The 20,228-nt window shown below is 37.8% G+C and overlaps 1 protein-coding gene across 1 annotated transcript in view; it reads right to left on the reverse strand.

Moving 5' to 3' along the window:
• Nucleotides 1–2,617: 2,617 nt before the first annotated feature.
• The window catches only part of ORC5 (origin recognition complex subunit 5), a 74,533-nt gene continuing 56,922 nt past the window's right edge, over nucleotides 2,618–20,228 (reverse strand). Inside the window, exons 13-14 of the mRNA XM_082631901.1 lie at nucleotides 13,015–13,127; nucleotides 2,618–4,940 (exon numbers count right to left, since the gene is read on the reverse strand). Of these exons, the coding sequence (XP_082488027.1) occupies nucleotides 4,895–4,940; nucleotides 13,015–13,127 (159 nt within the window). The 3' untranslated portion in view covers nucleotides 2,618–4,894. The remainder of the gene's footprint in view (nucleotides 4,941–13,014; nucleotides 13,128–20,228) is intronic.

Here is a 20,228-nt window from a genome sequence, read left to right on the forward strand (position 1 = left end):
ACAGCAGGGGTTTCTATTTCAGCATCCTTTCTCATGGATGCTTATGGGGTTAGTGCATCTCTGTTCCGCTAAGGCTCTCTTCATTTCCAGCTGGATGAATCCCATGAACTAGGGTGGCTGAATGTTCCTTCCCAGAGAAAGTGAACCTAAAGTGGTTTCGGAAATTCTAGGGCACACATAAGCCAGTGCAATGCCTCTATTATTATGAAAGTTGGTCCAAAGTGATAAAATCATGTGTTTGGATCTAACATTCTCCACAGAACTAAGACGCTAAGTGGGTCTGGTTTTTCCTTTTGGGACCAAATACTAAATGGGACTTAGCCCAGGTCTCTTACTGCCACTTCTTATACTGAAAGGAATGGGGTTTATATGAATAGTGGAGAACTCTTATTTGAAAGAATAAAATTAACCTGCAGTTCTGTGGTGAGTTGATTAGCAATAGCTATGACCACCTTCTTTTTTTTTTTTTTTTTTTTTGCATTACGTGGGCTTCTCACTGCTGTGGCCTCTCCCGTTGCGGAGCACAGGCTCTGGACGCGCAGGCCCAACAGCCATGGCTCACGGGCCTAGCCGCTCCGCGGCATGTGGGATCTTCCCAGACCGGGGCACGAACCCGTGTCCCCTGCATCGGCAGGCGGACTCTCAACCACTGCGCCACCAGGGAAGCCCTATGACCACCTTCTTAATTCATTTCAAGATGGTTTCTCCCTCACTATGTCAAGAACAGTTTTCACCTCTATTCTGGTGACCCCTACATTAATGCTTGGCAGTAACTTTGATCTCTAACTAGATCCAGCTACACACTTCACACTCCACTTGGATAAGCACCTCAGTGGCACATGTTCAAAACTGGACTCATGGTCCTCTTCATCCCACAGACCTAGTCGTTCCCTCAGGACTTCCTATTTCGGGGAACGGCTCTCCCAATGCTGACAGCACCTGTTGTCCAGGACAGAAATCTGTCTCCTTTGTCCACTGCTGTATCTCCTACTCCTACACCCAACACAATGCCTGACACATAGATGGTACTTAGTATTTTGTTTTGATGAATACTGAATAATTTTATGGGAACTCCCATTAAATAGGACTCTCAACTTCCTCGAAGACCAATGAAATGGATTATGGTTTATCCAAAACCCCAAGCGAATCTCTACTGCCTCTAAAATCCAGACTCTTTTCTCATGCCAAAGCTACCACTATTTACTCAAACAGCTGAATGCCTCCTAAAATCCCATCATTATTGTGCATCAACATGCAGTTAAATGAATGAATTGATTATAATTTTCTCCGCTCTACCAAATTTCTACTTCTCAAACTGTGCTTCAAGAATGTGTCACTGCTGGAAAATGAACACTAACTGTGCGTTGAGGGCATTTAACAGCAAATTTGAGTGAAATGTTGATATCTTGATAGCAAAGATTTCTTTGAGCTCTACTAAGCGTTTCTGAAAGCAAATTGTGTCAGCAGACTGAAATTACATACAAAATTATCTAAACTATTTTACATATGATACAGTCACACTTTGTAGGAGATGAAGCTTTCAAAATGTAGGGGATGAAGCTGAATAATATCAACCTCTGGTTAATTACCTCCAATCTAAGTCTCTGCTCATGGAAAAAGGCATAAGATGCAACTATGGTACTCAACAGTGTGAGACTTCAGGTAAAAGCAGAGGATGCTATTACAGCCCTGGTCAAATACATGGGCAGTTGTGGCATTTCATCTACTATTTTAGAGACTCTCTGAGTACTTAATGCAATAAGGGATGCATTATTCCTGGACTTGGTCCATTACTTTTCTTTGCATAGTACAAGCAGAGTAGGGCATACCTTGGAGTAACAAAGGAGGCTTCTTCTTATGCTGAGCTTTCCTTGCTCCAGACCACCTTAATTACATTAAACAGTTGTTGGTTAACTAAATCCGTTGGAGGTATACCACTAATTGTACAGCCATCACACCTTGAGGGCAAACAATGTAACTCCTCAGTCACCTGCTCTCTGATTGATCATTCTCAGTTCATGCTTTTGACTATTCAACAAGATCCTGAAAGATAAGTAATGAAACCTACATGTGAATTAGAACCCAGTAGAAAATCCTTCAATTCTAAAAATAAAAATCCAAGGTATTGCGTCCATTTGAATAGTTCAAAAATTTTTAACAAGAAATAAGTTTCCTAGATAGGATTAGGTAAGAGTACCTCTTCTCTATTTAGTTGGAATGTTGTCATATTCTGTCACTTAACTCCTTTCGAGGTCACAAATATTTCATGATAATAATAGCTAACATTTATTGAGCACTTACAAAGTGTCAAGTACCTTACTTAGATCGGGGTTTCTCAACCTTGGCACTACTGATACTTTGGACCAGATAATTCTGTTGTGGGACATGCATTTAGGATGGTCAGGAGCATCCCAGGTCTCTACCCTCCCCTACCCCACACCCAGCTGTGACAACCAAAAATGTCTTCAGAAATTGCTAAATATTCTCTGGCGGGCAAAACTGCCTCCAGTTGAGATCTACCACCTTAAATATATCAACTTATTTATTAATTCTCCAAACAGCTGCATGAGGGAAGTTCTACTTTCCATTGTATCGGTGAGAAAACAAGAGGCACAGAGAGATTCAATAATTTATCTAACATCACACAGCTCCTAGAGATACAGCTGGTATTTGACAAAGGTAGTCTGACTAAAGAGCCCCAGCTCTTAACTGCTGCCCTAGAGACTTGACCCCTTTTTGACTTTTTAGGGCTTAATGAAAAGAGACTTGTTGGATCAGAATCCCTTCCAGAGTTACTGAAACGGAACTGTTTCAGCAATGAAGACTGATTCAGGGATTGAAACTGACTTGAAAATAAGAGGGGGAATAAGGTCTCCACCTTACTATGTATATCTGAGTCATGGTAATGGAAAGAAGACATTTTTTAAATGGAGGATCAACCATGTATAAAAAATCTAAAATCCCACAGCCTGGTAACTGTGTTCTTCTACCATCTAAATCATTTTTAGATCTAGGTAGAATAGATGCTTAATATAATTTAGGCACCTCCTCTTTTAACAGAAATATCTGGCCCACCAGCCAGCATCATTCTCATCATTAGATTCCCTCCCCTAATTGGAGATTTATATCTTCCAATTAGAAAATTCATTTGCAGATGACCCTTGTTAAAATGCTAATATCCACATTAAGCTCTGTTAGTCTTCGTTTAAATAGATTAATCAAGTTAGTTAGTGAGTCATTTAGCAAGCCATTAGTAAGTAAATTACAAAACATAAAGTTCTCATGGCCCAGTCAGAGGCAGGGAAAATCTGGTTACAAGGTGTTTTGCAGGGAACCCATACATAGGGCTGGTGGCACAGTGTGGGGCAGTACAAGATAAGCAAGGTGCTGGGCGGGGGACAGGTGGCCAGCAGTGAGAAGGCAGGGAGAGTCACATACAGGAAACCTTGCCTCCTTTCTGTCTTCCCCAGTTCCCTATTTGACAATCTCTGTGCCCCCTCATATTCCAGAGTTCTTCCCTCAAAAGGCAGACTGGTCCCAGGCTATCCAAGAGAGCTGCACAGCAGACCTGCCACTTTATAGCAAACTATGAGGGGCTGAAAATCCCCGAAGTGGCATTGCTCTTCCTTGAATCAGCTACTCAAACTGCCTTCTACTTGAATGATACACAGATTTCTACGTGCAGTAAGCCTAAGCCTGAATTTGCAATGCACATGGCTTTTCCCTGGTCCTGGCTTCTACGAACATCTGTGGAACACAAAATTTCACCATTTTCCATGGGACAAGAGACACAGGGTGAGGGTGCTCCCTGCTATCTTGTGTAGGCAGACAAAAAGGAATTTCATTCCTTCTCCCCCTACTCAGGACCTCTAAATAAATGCAAGGAGACAACCACTCGTTTTCTTTGATCCAGAAAGTGCCAGTCACTACATGAAAAGGCTGCCTATTTGGGGTGCCTATTGTGAGAATTTTTCTTCAAAAAAAGAAAGAATAAAATGCAACTGAAATTTAAACTAGGCTCCGTAATTAAGCACTTTAAAGCTGCTCAAGATAATTTTGAAGCATTTACATGCTAACAGAAAATGTCTTAAAAAATATGAATAGACAAGAAAATCAGACCCAAGGTTCATAACTGATATAACAGGCAAAAATTTTATTGTGGAACTATTAAAGGCCAATGGTTAAAAAAAGGAAAGAAAACCATCATGCAGATTAAAAAGCTATGTTGGGTAGTTAATTGCAAAAGTGACCAGATAAACCTCACCTAAGCATACTGCAGTTATCAAAGTAGGCTTAGAGGTGGAAAGCTGCCCTATATCTGATCAAACTACCTTGCCTTTTGAGAAAATCAGGGTGAAAGATAAGCATATACAAACTTGGATCTTAAAAAAAAAAAACAAAAAACTTCTACTTATTATATTTTGCAACTATGATTTTTTAAAGTGGTGGCCTTAGGAAAATCTGCTTTGGCAAGCAACTGCAGAGGCTCCTGTGGAGAGGAAGTGAAAAGACTGGGCTTATATACAAGGGCTGCTGGCACATTCAAAGTGCAGGGGATAGTTCACAGAGTAAAATGTAGTCCTAAGTAAATGGGTTTCAGGCAATTTCAGTGTTAAGATAACATCATTAAGAGTAGAACAGATTGTGCTCAAACCCTGCTGTTTATAATTAACACGTTCCTTCCAAATACTCCAGGGTCCCTGGTAAATAGTCTTCTGCTCACATTCACCCAGACCAATCAGAGTATTTTCATCAGATTCCATGCTGGGCCAGCACCTGTCTGGACAAATCCAATAGAGCCAAAGAACTCCTCTCCCTGGCCAACTGAGTAGTTGGATGAACACAGCTTGGCTTAGTCATTGTCACAGTGTCCATATGGCTTTGAAGCTTGTTTTCACAAGAAATCATACAAGTATTTTATTATGTCAAAGTTCACCGTCCTATAAACAAAAACAGATAGTATGTTAGCATCCTTACCGCCTAGACTGCTCAGCTTTGTATGTATGATTCTGAGAATCACATGCAAAATAATTCACAACTATTGCTAAACAATCCTAAGATACTGTCAAAAGCATCATGATAGAATTGACATTATTTTTTTAAATGTCACTAGGAACAGAGTTTCTTTAAAAAGTTTTTTCCCCAACGCATAAAGTTTGCTTTTCTAAAAAAAGGAAACGAAGTTAGAATTATCCAACATTCTGTATTTCAGTTATACTACAGAAAGTTTGGATTTCATCTGAAAGCTATTTGCTTTTTGTCTAATAACCAGAATAAAGTAATTAGAGATGCAGAAGTATTTAAATCTTCTTTGCTTTTGAACATTGTTTATTTTCCAAAACACCTGTTTTATCATTACATAATGCATAGAGCTCATCTGTCCTCATTTGTAGTTTCCATTCTTTTCAGTCTTTTAACACTGGCTGACCTGTGTGTGTATTGTAACTAAATCTGTATGATACAAGAATACAATACAACAAACAGACGATGTGAATGTATATTTTTGTACTCTGATGGCAGGCAGAATAAAATAGCAGGAAACAGAGACATATAATTATTTTCCTTTCTCTAAACTCATTCTTCACTATAAATATTCAGACTTGGAGGTTTATTATTTGAATAAATGGTCAAAATAATTAGATATAATGATCTAGCACTAAGTATAAAATTAAAGCCTTAAAGTATTCAACTCTACAAAAATAATCATCCATGTGAGAACAGCCTTTAAAGATGCACTAATTGCATGCTCTTATTTATTAAACCATCATCAATTAGTGTTTTTGTCTACCATTTTGTAATACACTTTCTAAAAAAGTTTCTAAGCAAATGACTGACATATCAAATATTTTTAAAAATCTGGAATGGGGAACTATAGATACTGCTTATGAAAACACATTTTAAAATAGCTCAAATGAGATGCTATGGCTATTGTGGTACCTAATGATGGAATGAAGAGTACTTTAATTGTTTCATTACAATAGTGTCTCTTTGAAGAACACTAAAACTTTCCAAATTGTATAAAAACACTGCCAAAACAATTCTGTTATCATTAATGTAATAAAACAACTACAAATAGTTACTAAAATAAAAACTTATCTCAGGCATAAAGACACAAAAGGTATGGTTATTATATCATAAAGCTGTTTATTTTTATGTGCTTTTCTTTCATTCAACTCTAGAGCCCCACCAAATTTACTAGTAACAAGGTACCACTAACAAATCATTTTTTTTTAAATCATGAAAAGGTTCTTCATGATTGGTTGAAAAGATCTTTTTTAGAGGATTTTAGAAGGAGACATAGTAGGCTATTTTTACTCATAGGTAAAAAGGAAGGTTGAATTTGTATATCTCTCCAGGCACATTTCCACACAATGATTTTGGGTCTTAAGGTTATAAACCTAAAGTGACAAGGTAAAGTGAACTTAATGTTAAGTTTTATTGTCTTTTGGATTTTTTTCTTTCTTTTTTTTTTTTTTTGCATTGAGTGGAAAAGAAAAAGTTTAGAAGAAGCTAATACGAAAACAATTAAAATTCCAACACTATGGAAGGCATTATTTGATAGACTATTACAAAGCCATACAAAATGGTCAATATGATGCCATAACTACAAAATTAAGAGAGGTAAGGAGAAAAGAGAATTGCAACTATGTTGTGATAGCTACAGAGAAATGTTTGTATAATGGACTAGTACTAGAACATAAACAAATGAAAATACTGTCATTTGTTAGTGGTAGGACTCCTTCATCTTATCTAATAATCTATTTAACACTGCAGCATAATTTATGCAATAAATTTTTCTTTTTAGAATGAATGGACTGACTTAAAAATACTAAGCAATTTACACTAAAAACACTTAAACACTTAAAAACACTAAGCATTTAGAGGTTCACTACATTCCATTTCTCTGCTTTGCCACTGGGAAGTACTCAAGCAAACTGAATCACACAGGTAAGATTTTCGAACTTTTAAAAACACTAAATTAATTGTGAAATGAATATGTAAGATCATTCCTCTAAGAAACATTTACTGCCCAAGATGTATGACTACCTTTCTCTATCATCCTTCCACCCCCCAGTATAAACAGGTGACTTACCCAACTGATCCCCACATATATTATTTTAAGACACAGCAGAATTTGATAGAATAACCACAGGGCAATATTAAAACTTAAATCACACATTCCAAAGATAGTTTTTAAATACTACAGGAGATTCTCTCTCTCATAGGACACAAATAATTATTTTCTAAAGTAAGCATCTAGAAAGAAACAGGATAAACAAAAATAATGTTGGTGGCACTCTGCCTAGGAGGAATTCTTAGACCAGAATTTAGAATACTTTACACTGTTCCTTGGTCAAGAACATTCTCTATGTCCTCCACCTCTTCCATGAATGAATGTTTTTGTTTTCCTCTTCCAGGCTTAACTGAAAGTTGGCTCTCCCCGAAGGACCAAGCCTCTTCTTCAGATCTTTCCAGTGAGGTGAGACTCTACTGCAGCCCAGGCAGTCCTGGCAGGTGGGCTCGGTGTCCCAGTGCAAAAAGCTCGGTTCCTCTGAGTCTCAGACCATTCCACTAACCACCCTTTATCCCCTTGTCACCACCTCTTCGTCAGTTAATAATGCAGCACCCCGTTCAGTCTTCCTCTCCATCCCAAGATCTGCCTCAGCTTTAGTGACTTCACGGCACACTATCCCTCTCTCTTACCTCCAGTGGAGACAACTAGTTCATGAACCTCTCTTCGCTTCCTCCTGATCTACAAGTAATTACTGAGTATTATGTGCCGGGCACTGAACTATTAGCCCTCTACTGGCTTTACTGCCTTCCTTCCCTTCCTAGCCTAACTCCATGGTTTGTCACTTCAAGCATTCATTTGCTAGCATCCACTGAATTCACCTGGCAAAACCCCAATCCTATGTGATTTCAATTACAGCCCTTTGCTGTCCCAGTACCTGGCATATGGAATGCTGTTGGAGAAGATCACAAGTTTCACAGATTGCTGCCACTGTAAATTCAAGGTCAGGAACCTCAACTGGGCCCTCAACACTAGCATCAAGTTGCTTTCCTTGTCGGCACTTTCTCCCATTCCCCACAGCAGCTATTTCAAATATCCATATTCCTCTCAAACTGCCAGTACTTCTGCCCTTAGTCTCAATATTGCCTCCTCCTTTACAGGCAAAATAGAAAACATCAGATCAGACCTCCTTCAACTTCTTGCCCCCAAATCTCCCAATTCAGCTCCATCTGAATCCACCTGTTCCTCTTATTATAATGCAAAGGGATTCCCCTCTCTCATCTAGGCCTAGTTCTTTAACTAATGTTTCTAAATCCCATGTTTTACACCTTTTCAAGGACTTTGTGCTTTAAATTAATACCTCTCTTTTGTATCATTAACTCTCCTTCTCTACGAGCTCTTTCCTATCAGCATTTAAATATGCTCAGATCTTTAAAAAATAATTACCTGCTCACAACCCCACAACCTGTTTAGTAGGTAACAATCCTCTCTTCCTCTTTATAGCAAAAATATTCTAGAATGTAGGCACATGAGGATAGGATACAAATCTGTTATACTTCTTGCTATATCCCCAAAGCCTAGCATAGGGATTATAATGGACAACACAATAAATCTTAAGTGAATAAAAAGCATTCTATGTACTGCACCAACTTTCTTATAAATACGACTTAAATGCCCTATAACCTGACTTCTACTCCACTGTATCCCGAAAGTGTTCTTGATAAAGTTACAAATGACTGCTTTACCATTAAATCGGATAGACTTGGCCTGATTTCTTGACAAGTTTGACCATTACTCCCTTGCCTTAGGTTTTTCTACCTTTCTTGTATAATATACAACTTTTTATATCACTGTTTTGTCCACTTAAGCTTGTATGATGAGTGTTTTCCTGTGTTTTTATCCTTCAAAATTATGACTTTAAATATCCACACAATGGTTTTTTGGTAAGAATATATAATAAATTACTGATCCATTCCCTTACTTTGGATATTTAGGTTGTGTCCTGTGATCTAATTGTTCATTCTCTGCCACGGGTGTCTGGAACTAGGGCTACCTACTTCATCTGTGCTAACTATCCTCGGGATCTCTGATCTCCACCAAACCTCGATTTGGAATGCTCTGTCTCCTTAGTAGCTCCCTTCTTCTTGCCGCCCCCAGGGTCAAGTCCACAATTGTTCCCTTTCATCTGACATTTTACTGCTAATCATGATTTTTAAAAAAACATGCAATACTTTGGACATTTGGCATATATTAAGTTTAAAGTCTTGTGCTGGGTTTGAGTAAGGCAATGACCGACACAGTCTCTGCTGTGAGTTTCATGGAATTATACTGCAGGGAGGAAGTTCTAATTACTGAATTAATTATTTACGTAAAATAATGATAAGTCTCAGAAGATAAGGGGACCTGCATAACTGTTTATAGTGTGTGTGTGCAGGCGTGAGCGATGGGAGGTCATTGTATGTTTGAGATGGCTTCTTCAAGGAAGAGACATTTAAACTGAAATCTAAAGGTTACGCAGCAGTTAGCTAGATAAAGGAGAGGAGTTGGGAAGTGCTGCATATGCAATGAATGATGTATATGAAGAACTGAACACAGCCAGAGCGGTTGAAGTGCAAATACCTAGGGGAGAAGATATGCGGGGCAGGTGTGGCTGGGCATAAAGGCCGGGGCCAGGTCACTGGGGCCTCGCCGGCTATTTTAAACATTCTGTCTTTTATCCGAAGAGTTATGGGAAACTATTGATATTAAAGACTTCTAAGTAGGAAGGTGATATGAAATTTTTATAAGATCATTCTGGCAATAGTGTGGACAACAAATTATAAGGGAATAAGAGTAGGCAGAAAACAATTAGGAAGCTACCAGAGAAGAGATGATGGCGGCCTGGTCTAGAGGGCTAACAGAACAAATGACAAAAGTGAATGAATCTGAGATACAACAGGAGGGACCCAACAGGCTCAAAAGGACTAATGCTTGGATACTGCGGGTGTGGGAGTGAGAAATGTCAAAAATAACTCCCAGGTTTCAGGCCTGTGCAACACGGCAGACTGCAGTGCTAATCACTGAACCAGGGAACACTGGAGGAAAGCTGCATCACTCCTTTTTTGTTGGCAGGCAGAAGCAGAGGTAGGAATTCCTGAGTTCAGTTTTGTAAATACATTGATATAGGCGGGAAACATCCAATAAAGGTCAAGAAAATTAGAAAAAAGGTCTGGCCTTAAAAAACTGGGGAGTACGATTAGCGCACAGATAGTTGTTGAAGCAGGGGTAAAGCTAAAATTACCTAGGAAAAAGTATAATAGGAAAAGAAAAAAGAGCCAAGCCTCACGGACCTGCTACAGTTAAAGGTCAGGTGGAGAGGATACGCTGGCACACGAGCTTCAGAAGAAACAGCCAAAGAATAAATACGAAAACCAGAAGACTGGAATCATGGGCTCTAGGAGAAGAGAGTTCTGAGAGACAGAGGGAGAGAGAGGTGAACCGTGCTGGGTGCCTGAAACAACAGAACAGAGAGTCTGAGGACTGCAAAAGCTTCTGGTGAAAGGGAGGAGATGGAATTCAGAGCAGAAGTGGAAGAATCCACCTTAGACAGTAAGAGGATCCCAACCTGCTGATGCAGGAAAGACAGAAGATGGGCACCAATGTAGGTAGCTGAAGAAGTTCTCAACGGATAGTCTCGATTTAGCTCCGTGAAACAGTGCATGCTGAACTGAGTGAGTACAGACATTAGGACTTGTGGTTTGAATAGAGTCAAGAATCTAGGTTGAAAAGAAACCATGAACCACGTGCTCTACTGTTCAATACATGAGGTGGAATGGCTGGGAGGCTAGTCGAAGATCATCAGTCATAAGGAGAAGAGGAAAATAGAGCCAGACTGCAAGGGTCTCAAAGAAACCCACATTTTCACAAGAAATTGGGGGAAAGTAACAACCTAGAAATGGCAACAAGAAAAAAGGATAGCACTTAAAGAGCATCCAACCCTGAGGGTCTGCGGTTTGAGAAAGTAAGAAGCTACCAGTAGAGATAGCTCTAGGGAAAGTAGTATCTCCAGGTAAGAATCAGGTTTTCATTAAGGCAGTGACGAAGAATATTAGGGAAAGATAAAAGGATGGGGGAGGGAGGGAAAAAATGGCAGGTTAAATCATCAGAAAAGAAGTACAAAAACATCACTGGGATGAGAGGGTGGATGAAGGCAGATGTAGAAAGAGGGAGGTGACTATTCTTTGGACACTGCCCATGGAAAGTAAGAAAGAGTAAACACATGTAACAAAGCAAGTTAGAGTTCCCAAGCTCTACGGCAAAATTCCAGGTCTACAATTCCTGCTCCCTTCTGAGGCTGTAAATGGATGTGCACTTCTCTGGATGTGTTTAATATCAATGATGCTGTGGATTAAGCAACACACAGTTCAGTTCGGTTCACTGCATATTCATTATATGGGGCACTCACAAACCTGTCCTGTACATGATTATGATGGCGCACAACACAACACATACACAGTCACGACAAAATCCCTGAAGTAAACATTCAGCATTCAAAAGTTATGCCTTTGACAGAGGCTCTTAAGATACAGAGTTTAAATACCATTATCTAGAAACAGAAAGTTCCTGCTTTATGGTCATGTGGAATGCATTCCAAAAAAGTTTCTGCTCAATTTCCTCAGTGTAAAAGTTTGCCCAGTTTTATCATAACAACACATTTCAAAACCCTCATTTCAAGTTTCAGAGTCTACATGTCATCAAAATGTCTCAATACCTGCTTCATAGTATCACAGAACTTTTAACTCAGAAGAGACTTTGGGGCAGAGGCTGCCAACCTGTGGACTGCAGAAACTTTAAGAAACTGTAAAATTCATTAGAGGAGATGTGCAAATCCATACCTATGTCAAGCACTGGTTTTATTTTTAGGCTGAATAATGTTCCATGCCTATATATTATTAATTTTGAAACATACAAAAATACTTCCATGATTTTAAAAGAGTTTTAAAATGGAATCATCATATTCAAAAAGGTTGGGAAGACACTGAGTTACGGCTTGTCTTGTTCCACCTACCAGACTACCCACACACCACCTCTTCTACTACAAGTCTTGACAAACTGTTGCCCAGTTGCAACCATAATGGCTGGAACATTTTGCCTAACAGCCAGTACACCTCTTCATGAGGAAACTCGTTACATTTTTAGATAGCTTTCATTTTGACAGACATACTTTCCTCCCTTGAATTTCTAATGCTCTAGAATTATCAAGAATTCGTTTCATCCATTTTGCACATGACAGCCTCTGAAATACTTGAGGTGGTTACCATATCCTTCCTAAGCCTTTTCTCTCACACCTTGCCCCTCACTCAGGGATGTGACATGGTTCCTCATTCTACTACTCTCCTCCTGCCCCCTCAGCATGTACCCATTCAGTAATGCCCCCTTTTTAAAACTCCAAGCACAGCACAGCATACCACATTTGATCTGCCTATGGCAACACACAGTAGACCTATTATATCGCTTGAACAAGACACCAAGACTTTTAAAACCCTGCAGTCATCTAAAATACTTAGAACTTAAGCCAGGTCTCTTCCATCTTGTTTTAGTACCTATGAGGTTTTTTGTTTTTTGTTCTTTTAATTGAGGTAACAATGGTTTTTAACATTATATAAGTTTCATGTGTAACTGTATTTTGACTTCTGTATACACTACAGTACATACTAGTTTTTTGTAGTCAACTGCCCATTAAATCCTACCTTGCTACTATGTGACCATTATTTCAGTCTGTTAAGGTCTCTCAGAATCTTGATTTTTTGCCATATAACATGTTAGCTAATTCTCCCAATTTTATGTCATTTGTAAATTTGATGAGAGGGTTCATTCTACAGTGAAACTTATGCATTCTTGGCACTAAAATGACCTTTTCTTGCTTAAATGGCTAATGACATTACATTAGAAAGATTAATTTTTATATTTAGTATATCATTTACATAATTTGACATTTAAGTTAACAATTATTCTACACTTACCTAGCAATAGCTCTGATGAAGTCTAGAGATACTGTGCATTTGTATTTTGGTCCATCAAGCTGATCGTCATGTCCAACCAGGGTTAATAGCTGAAGAGTCACTAAAGAGGTAATCTAAAAATAAGAAAGCATTTTTATAAGAAAATGGTTTAATCAGATTACATGATGCCCTTGCTTCTGAAATAGTTTATACTTTGATAAAGATATAGAACTGAATTCACAAGAACATCTGCAAAGAATATGACTACTTTGAAATTTGTATATACAAATTTGTACATATGCTTAAAGTCTTAGTTAAACCAATGATCAACCTTTAAGGACTCCACTAAAGACAAATTTATTTCATTTAATGACACACGACTGCTAACCTTTAAAAACTATAAACAAAGGACATTCCTTCTCTCCATAAAAAATTTATGAAGTTTCTACCTAAATAGCTCAGAATAGCAAATCTGGACTCCCTTGAGAATTGAGCAGTTAAAATGTGAAAGTGGGCCTTTTTCAGAGCTGGATAGCTGGTTACGTAAGAAATACATCCTTCAGACCTGGACTTAGTCTTCTTTTAAAACTGATCACCAACTAGGTAGTCAGGAAAACACCGGGTGGATTAATACTGGCAAAAGCAAAAGTGTATTTTGACAGGTCAAAATCAAAATAACTTCACATGCATAAGGCCAACAAAAGTGTTAAATGCTCTGAAATCCAAGAAAGAAAGCTGACCCAAGAGCTGAAATTCTTTGAGTAGCCCATTCTCTTCTCCCAATTTTTTATTCTCATCTCCTGCAGGCCAACAGAAAAAAGAAACCAGCAATGGCAAGAAGATCTGGAGACTTGGTGACCTGTAACTGCCCGTGGCAATATAAGGGATAACAGTTATAGTATCCGTAATACCTAATCATGTGTCTTAGGAATAAAAAAATGCTCGCTTAACTTGAGATCAATACCTTGAGATGCAGTAAACATTCTGAGTAATAAAAACAGTAATAGTAGTAGTGATTTGCTTCGTACCAAGTACCTATACACAGCACCTCATTTATTCCTCTTGACCCTACAAGGTGGACACTATCATACTCATTTTACAAACGAGCCTTGGAGATGTTAAGTAACTTTCCTCAGATCCCAGAACTGGAGGTGGCTTAACAAGAATTCAAACCTAGAGTGCTTGCTCACCATATTATGCTGCAAAGACTCCACTATGTTTCCCATTACAATTTTTTTTTTTTTTTTTTTTTGCGGTACGCGGGCCTCTCACTGTTGTGGCCTCTCCCGTTGCGGAGCACAGGCTCCGGACGCGCAGGCTCAGCGGCCATGGCTCACGGACCCAGCTGCTCCACAGCATGTGGGATCTTCCCGGACCGGGGCATGGACCCGTGTCCCCTGCATTGGCAGGCGGACTCTCAACCACTGCGCCACCAGGGAATGCCCTCCCGTTACAATTTTTTAACTTTATTATTATTATTATTATTATTATTTTGGCTGCGCCACGCAGCTTGCAGGATCTGTTCCCTGACCAGGGATCGAACCCGGGCACGGCAGTGAAAGCACCAAATCCTAACCACTAGACCACCAGGGAACTCCCTCCCATTACAATTTCAAAGGGAAAACTGTTACGCAGTGTTCAGTCGGCTGTCATTACTTTATTAACAATTTTTTAAATGAATATATGGATAGATTACCACAGTATTTTATGTATAGAAAATACTACATTTAGCAAATGTAAAACATTTTTTCAATTAGAAAAACATTTTGTATCAATACATCGAAATATGAAGCTCTGCATTCAAAAGGCTGACTTTAATTTCTAATATTACAAATTAGATTATGTCTTGAAACATTTATTTTTTTAAGTAAATTTATTTATTTTTGGCTGCACTGGGTCTTCGCTGCTGCGCACAGGCTTTCTCTAGTTGCTGCGAGCGGGGGCTACTCTTCATTGCAATGAGCAGGCTTCTCACTGCGGTGGCTTCTCTTGTTGCGGAGCATGGGCTCTAGGTGCACGGGCTTCCGTAGTCGTGGTTCGTGTGCTCTAGAGCAAAGGCTCAGTAGTTGTGGTGCACGGGCTTAGGTGCTCCACGGCATGTGGGATCTTCTCGGACCAGGGCTTGAACCCATGTCCCCTGCACTGGCAGGCAGATTCTTAACCACTGCGCCAGCAGGGAAGTCCAGAAACATTTTTTATAGATGTTCTATGCGTTGAAAAGAACATGTATTTTGAAGCTGTTACGCTCTCCATTCTACATATATTAGATCAAGCATGTCTGTGTTGTTGAAATCTTATAAACATCATTTTTTATCTACTTGAGAGAGGCACTAAAATTCTCCCCTTATAATAAGAAGTTTGTCCTTTTCTCTTTATAATTGTTAGTTTTTGCTTTATATTTTTGAATCTATGTTATTTGATGCATACTTTTAAAATTATAATGTTTTGCTGTCAAATTAAACCTTTTCATTATCTAATGGTCCTTTTTTTCAAAAGTAATGGCTTTGCCTTAAAGTGTGTTTTTTTCTAATATTAATATACCTATATCAGCATTCTTTTAGGTGCTAATCTTCTTTCGTATGTACTTTTCATCATTTTACTTTCAGGTTTTGTCTTTTCTTAACTTTAGATAGTGCTCACATAAACAACATGTAGTGTGATTTTCTTTTTATAGTCAGTCTAACAACAGTCCTTTTGGCTGGACTATATATACTCCATTTGCTTTCACTGTAAAGATATTCTAAAATTTTATTTCTACCATTATGTCAAGCTTTCTATTTCTCCTTCTTCTATGTGTCTTTCTTATTCCTTTCTTGCCTTTTATTGAACTGAATTATAATATTTTGAGGACTGCCCTGGTGGTCCAGTGGTTAAGACTCTGTACTTCCAAGGCAGGGGGCATGGGTTTGATCCCTGGTGGGGGAACTAATGTCACATATGCCGTGGGGTGAGGCCAGAAAAAAAAAAAATTAATCCCCACTGAGATGTAGACATTCGAGAAAACACTTGAAAAAGATGGAAAAAAGATATGAATTATAATATTTTTTCATTCTATTGTTTTACTCTATTACCTTGGAAATAGTTTTATACTCTAATTTCCATTTTAATTTTTTCTTTGGCCCCCAAGCTATTTAAGAATTCTTCTTTAATTTTCAACTCATAAAGTTCCTCTAGTATTCTTCTGATTCTTTTTTAAGGGGGGGATATCACAGAATGTAGTCTGTATGCTACCAATCCTTTGAAATTTGATGAGAAAGCTGGATTCTTCAGGGGGAAAGAAGAGGGCACAGGGACACGAATGCCACTGTGGCAGAGTGAAATTGACCACAGTGGTCACTCTGCCTGTCCTGCCTGCCAAGCCCCTTCCCTCTTTGTCCCAAGAATGTCTTCAGCTGATGGCAAATGAGTGAAAAACATGCCCACAAAATGGGATGACCATCATAGGCAAACAAGGTGGAGTGAGACAAGAGTTTTCTCTCTTACTTATACATACTTATATCCTATCCTCCATTTTGCCTCTTGGACTGCAAAGCCTAAAATATTGACTATGTGGGCCTTTTACTGAAAAAGTTTGCCAACCTCAGCATTTAAAAAATTGCTAGATTCAGATAATTAATTTAACCAATGTAGAAATCGAGATGTTCAGTGACTTGTCCAAAATGATAATGACTAGATAATGACAGAAACTTACTTGACTAGGATTTAGGTCTCCTAACTACAATTCCAAAACTTATGAAAAGCATGACTAAAATGCAATCATAGCTGAGAGCTAACTTCTAATAAGTTGTATTATAATCTTGCCTGAATAAAGAATGTGTTAAAAGAATGAGCATGATCTGTAAAAACGGGAGTGTTCAAGAGAACAGACCTGTCAGTGTGCCTCCAGCCAAGAGGACCAAGGGATCCTTACCCATTAACTTGGAAATCTGGTATGTGCTGTAAGTATGTGCTCACCGTGGAGGTGTAGTTGTCCAGCTGTCATTCTGTTAATCATTTTCTTAGTAATGTTTTATATGCACATATGAGTAAAGCTGATGAAAAGGTAAAAAAAAATGTCAAGTTACTCAACATTTTTATAAATGTGCTCCCATTTACCTAGTTTAGGAGTTAAGTTTAATGAAACAGAAAATTAAGTTGGTTGTTAAAAATGTGTGAAATAGTATTGTGCTCATTAAATGAGGTCATCTGTAAAGCAACTTAACACAGTGCCTGTAACACAGTTAGTATTCAATAATATGAGCTACTATTTATATTATTACCATGTATTAGCACTACTTTTTAATTTCAAATTTAATGACTAGGTTTCTTTCCTAATAGCCCATTAATTTACTGAAAACTCACTCTATTTTATTTGAAAACAGTTTCACATATATATATATATATATATCCTATTGCTTTCTGAATAATATGCCATGCTTGTTTAGAAAATAAAAAATAAAACTATCTGCAGGTTTAAAATATATGAGATTTACAAATATTGACAACAAACTATTGGTTACCTGTGGGGAGAAAGATGAGGGGAGGGACAAGAGTAGGGAATTAAATGGTAAAAACTACTATGTATAAAATAAATAAATTACAGGATATATTGTACAGCACAAGGAATATAGCAAATATTTTATAATAACTTTAAATGGAGTATAATGCCCCAAAATATTAAATCACCATGTTCTACACCTGAAACTAACATAATATTATAAACCAACTATACTTTAATTAAAAAAATACTTCTGAACAGGTCAAGAAAAGTAATGTGCACATATATAAATTACTTTGGAGAAACACTCAATGTGTCAATTTCACCAGGAAATGAAGTAGATTAAAAAAATGAATTGACCAATAAAACCTGTATGAAAAATATAACAAATTAAAAATTATATGGCAGATTAGACCCAGATGTAGAGAAAATTAAGGAATATGAGAATAGTTCTGGAGAAATGATACAGAATGCAAACTAAAGAGGTTAAAAAAAGAGAAAATATGAAAGAGGTTAAAAAATAGAAAAGACAAAGTGAGAAGATCTAACATATTCCTAATCAAAGATCAAGAAGGAAAAGAGAGATGGAAAGAATAGGCCAGAAGTAATATCTGAAAAGACAATGGATGAAAATTCATTCAAAAAGATTAAAAACACCAAATCACAGAATTAAAGGACCAAATAAATATAAACAAGGAAAAATCAAAAGAAATCCATACCTAGACGCATCATAGTGAAAGTACAGAACACCAAAGATAACGAGTTCTTAAAAGTAGCTAGAGGGCTTCCCTGGTGGCGCAGTGGTTGAGAGTCCGCCTGCCGATGCAGGGGACACGGGTTCGTGCCCCGGTCCGGGAAGATCCCACGTGCCGCGGAGCGGCTGGGCCCGTGAGCCATGGCCGCTGAGCCTGCGCGTTCGGAGCCTGTGCTCCGCAACGGGAGAGGCCACAACAGTGAGAGGCCCGTGTACCGCAAAAAAAAAAAAAAAAGTAGCTAGAAAAGGAAAAACAGATTATCTTCACAGGACTGGCAACTGGACTGACAGGTGTTTTAAGAACAACGATGACAGATGATAATTGAGAAGCTAATTTAAAAAAACAAAATGGTGCCAGGTATCACAACAGTAACAGAATTTGCTGTTTTCTCAGGTTTTGTTTTTCTACTTTTTTTTTTTAATGGAGTGCGCTGGATGTCTCTATAATTTTGTTCAGATGACTGCAGAAGCTGGAAAAGCTGTTGTTGCTATTCATGCATAACATACTGCTATTGGTCTTTTTATATAAATAAATAAGTCCATCTGTCTATATACATATATATATAATTTGAATTTTTGGAAACTTCAGCTGTGCTGTCAACTTTGGAGAAGTATCCCAGTTGTACTGTGTTGGGTTGGCATTGTACAGAAATCAACAGCCATATTGGTCTAGAAATGTTAAACATAATTTTTTCCATTTGTACAGGGGTAACGCACTGTATTAAATATGTAAGGTCTTATCTACATGGGTTTGATTACAGAAACTAATAAAGTATTTTCTAAATTAAAAAAAAGAATAATGATGAAAGACATAAAATAGTGGTGTATTTTCAACATACTGAAGAAAGTAACTGTTAACTCAGAACCGTATGGCCAGAAAAAACAATCGTTTAAGACTGAGAATGAAATAAAAGGCACATTTCCAAACTAAGAACAACCAAAGGTTTGCTATCAAAAGATTCCTATTCACTCAAATTCCTAAAATGTACCTCCAGGTGAAAGTGAAGGAATCCAAGTTGGAAGGTCTGAAGTGCAAGAAGGAATGAAGAATGAAGAAACTGATAAATGTGATGGTAAATCTAAATTAATTTGCCTGTTTAGGTGACAACAATACTATATTTTGGGTTTAAAAATAGGATTAAAGTGCACAATACCAGTAATACATAACTTGGGAGTGGACAAAATGAAGTTAAAATGTCCAAGGTCCTATGGTATCTGAGAGAATAAAGGTACTCACTAAATTTTGACTTTGATAAGTATGAATGTTATAATATTTATAGTAACAACTAAGAGAACAGAAACAAGTGTATGTACTTTAAATGAGAAGGGGAAACCTGAACTAGAAAAATCCAAAAGAAAGTAAGAAGAAGAAACAAAAATAGGTAAGACAAATATAAAGTATAAAACAAGATAATAGATATAAACAGAATTACATCAGTAATTATATTAAAAGGTAACTAACTTTTGCAAATAAAAGGCAAAGATTAAGTGACTGAAAAAATAAGTCCAACTATATACTGTTTAGGAGAGATACATCTAAACCAGAAGAATATGGGTAGGTTAAAAGTCAAAGAACAAAATGAGATACATGAAGCAAACTAAAGAGAAAGAAAAATGATGAAGGTGTCTTCATGCTGACAAGAGAATTAAAAAGAGATTTAAAGAAGGGTTCACTTAGTAATGACAGAATGCAGGCCCTGAGCTCCTATCTCTCACAAGATGAGTGGCTTGAGACCCTCACTATGAAGGGATGAGACACAGAACAGGATGAGCAGCCAAGGAATAATGGGATCTTTGGGGGAAACTGAGTACTGCTGCACGTCAGGACAAACTCATTTTCCTTCCCAGTTTAGAAACAGGTAGGGATCATGATGAGAAAGTAGGTCTGAAAGTTTAATGAATGGGAGGCTACACAGAAAAGACTTGACATCATCTCCTATGGCAAAATATACTCATTAACTTCGTTCCTTTCTATCTTTCTACAAGGAATTCATTTGCTAAAGT

The sequence above is a fragment of the Mesoplodon mirus genome, assembly GCF_964341445.2.
Source record: "Mesoplodon mirus genome assembly, chromosome: 9".
Taxonomy (NCBI): domain Eukaryota; kingdom Metazoa; phylum Chordata; class Mammalia; order Artiodactyla; family Ziphiidae; genus Mesoplodon; species Mesoplodon mirus.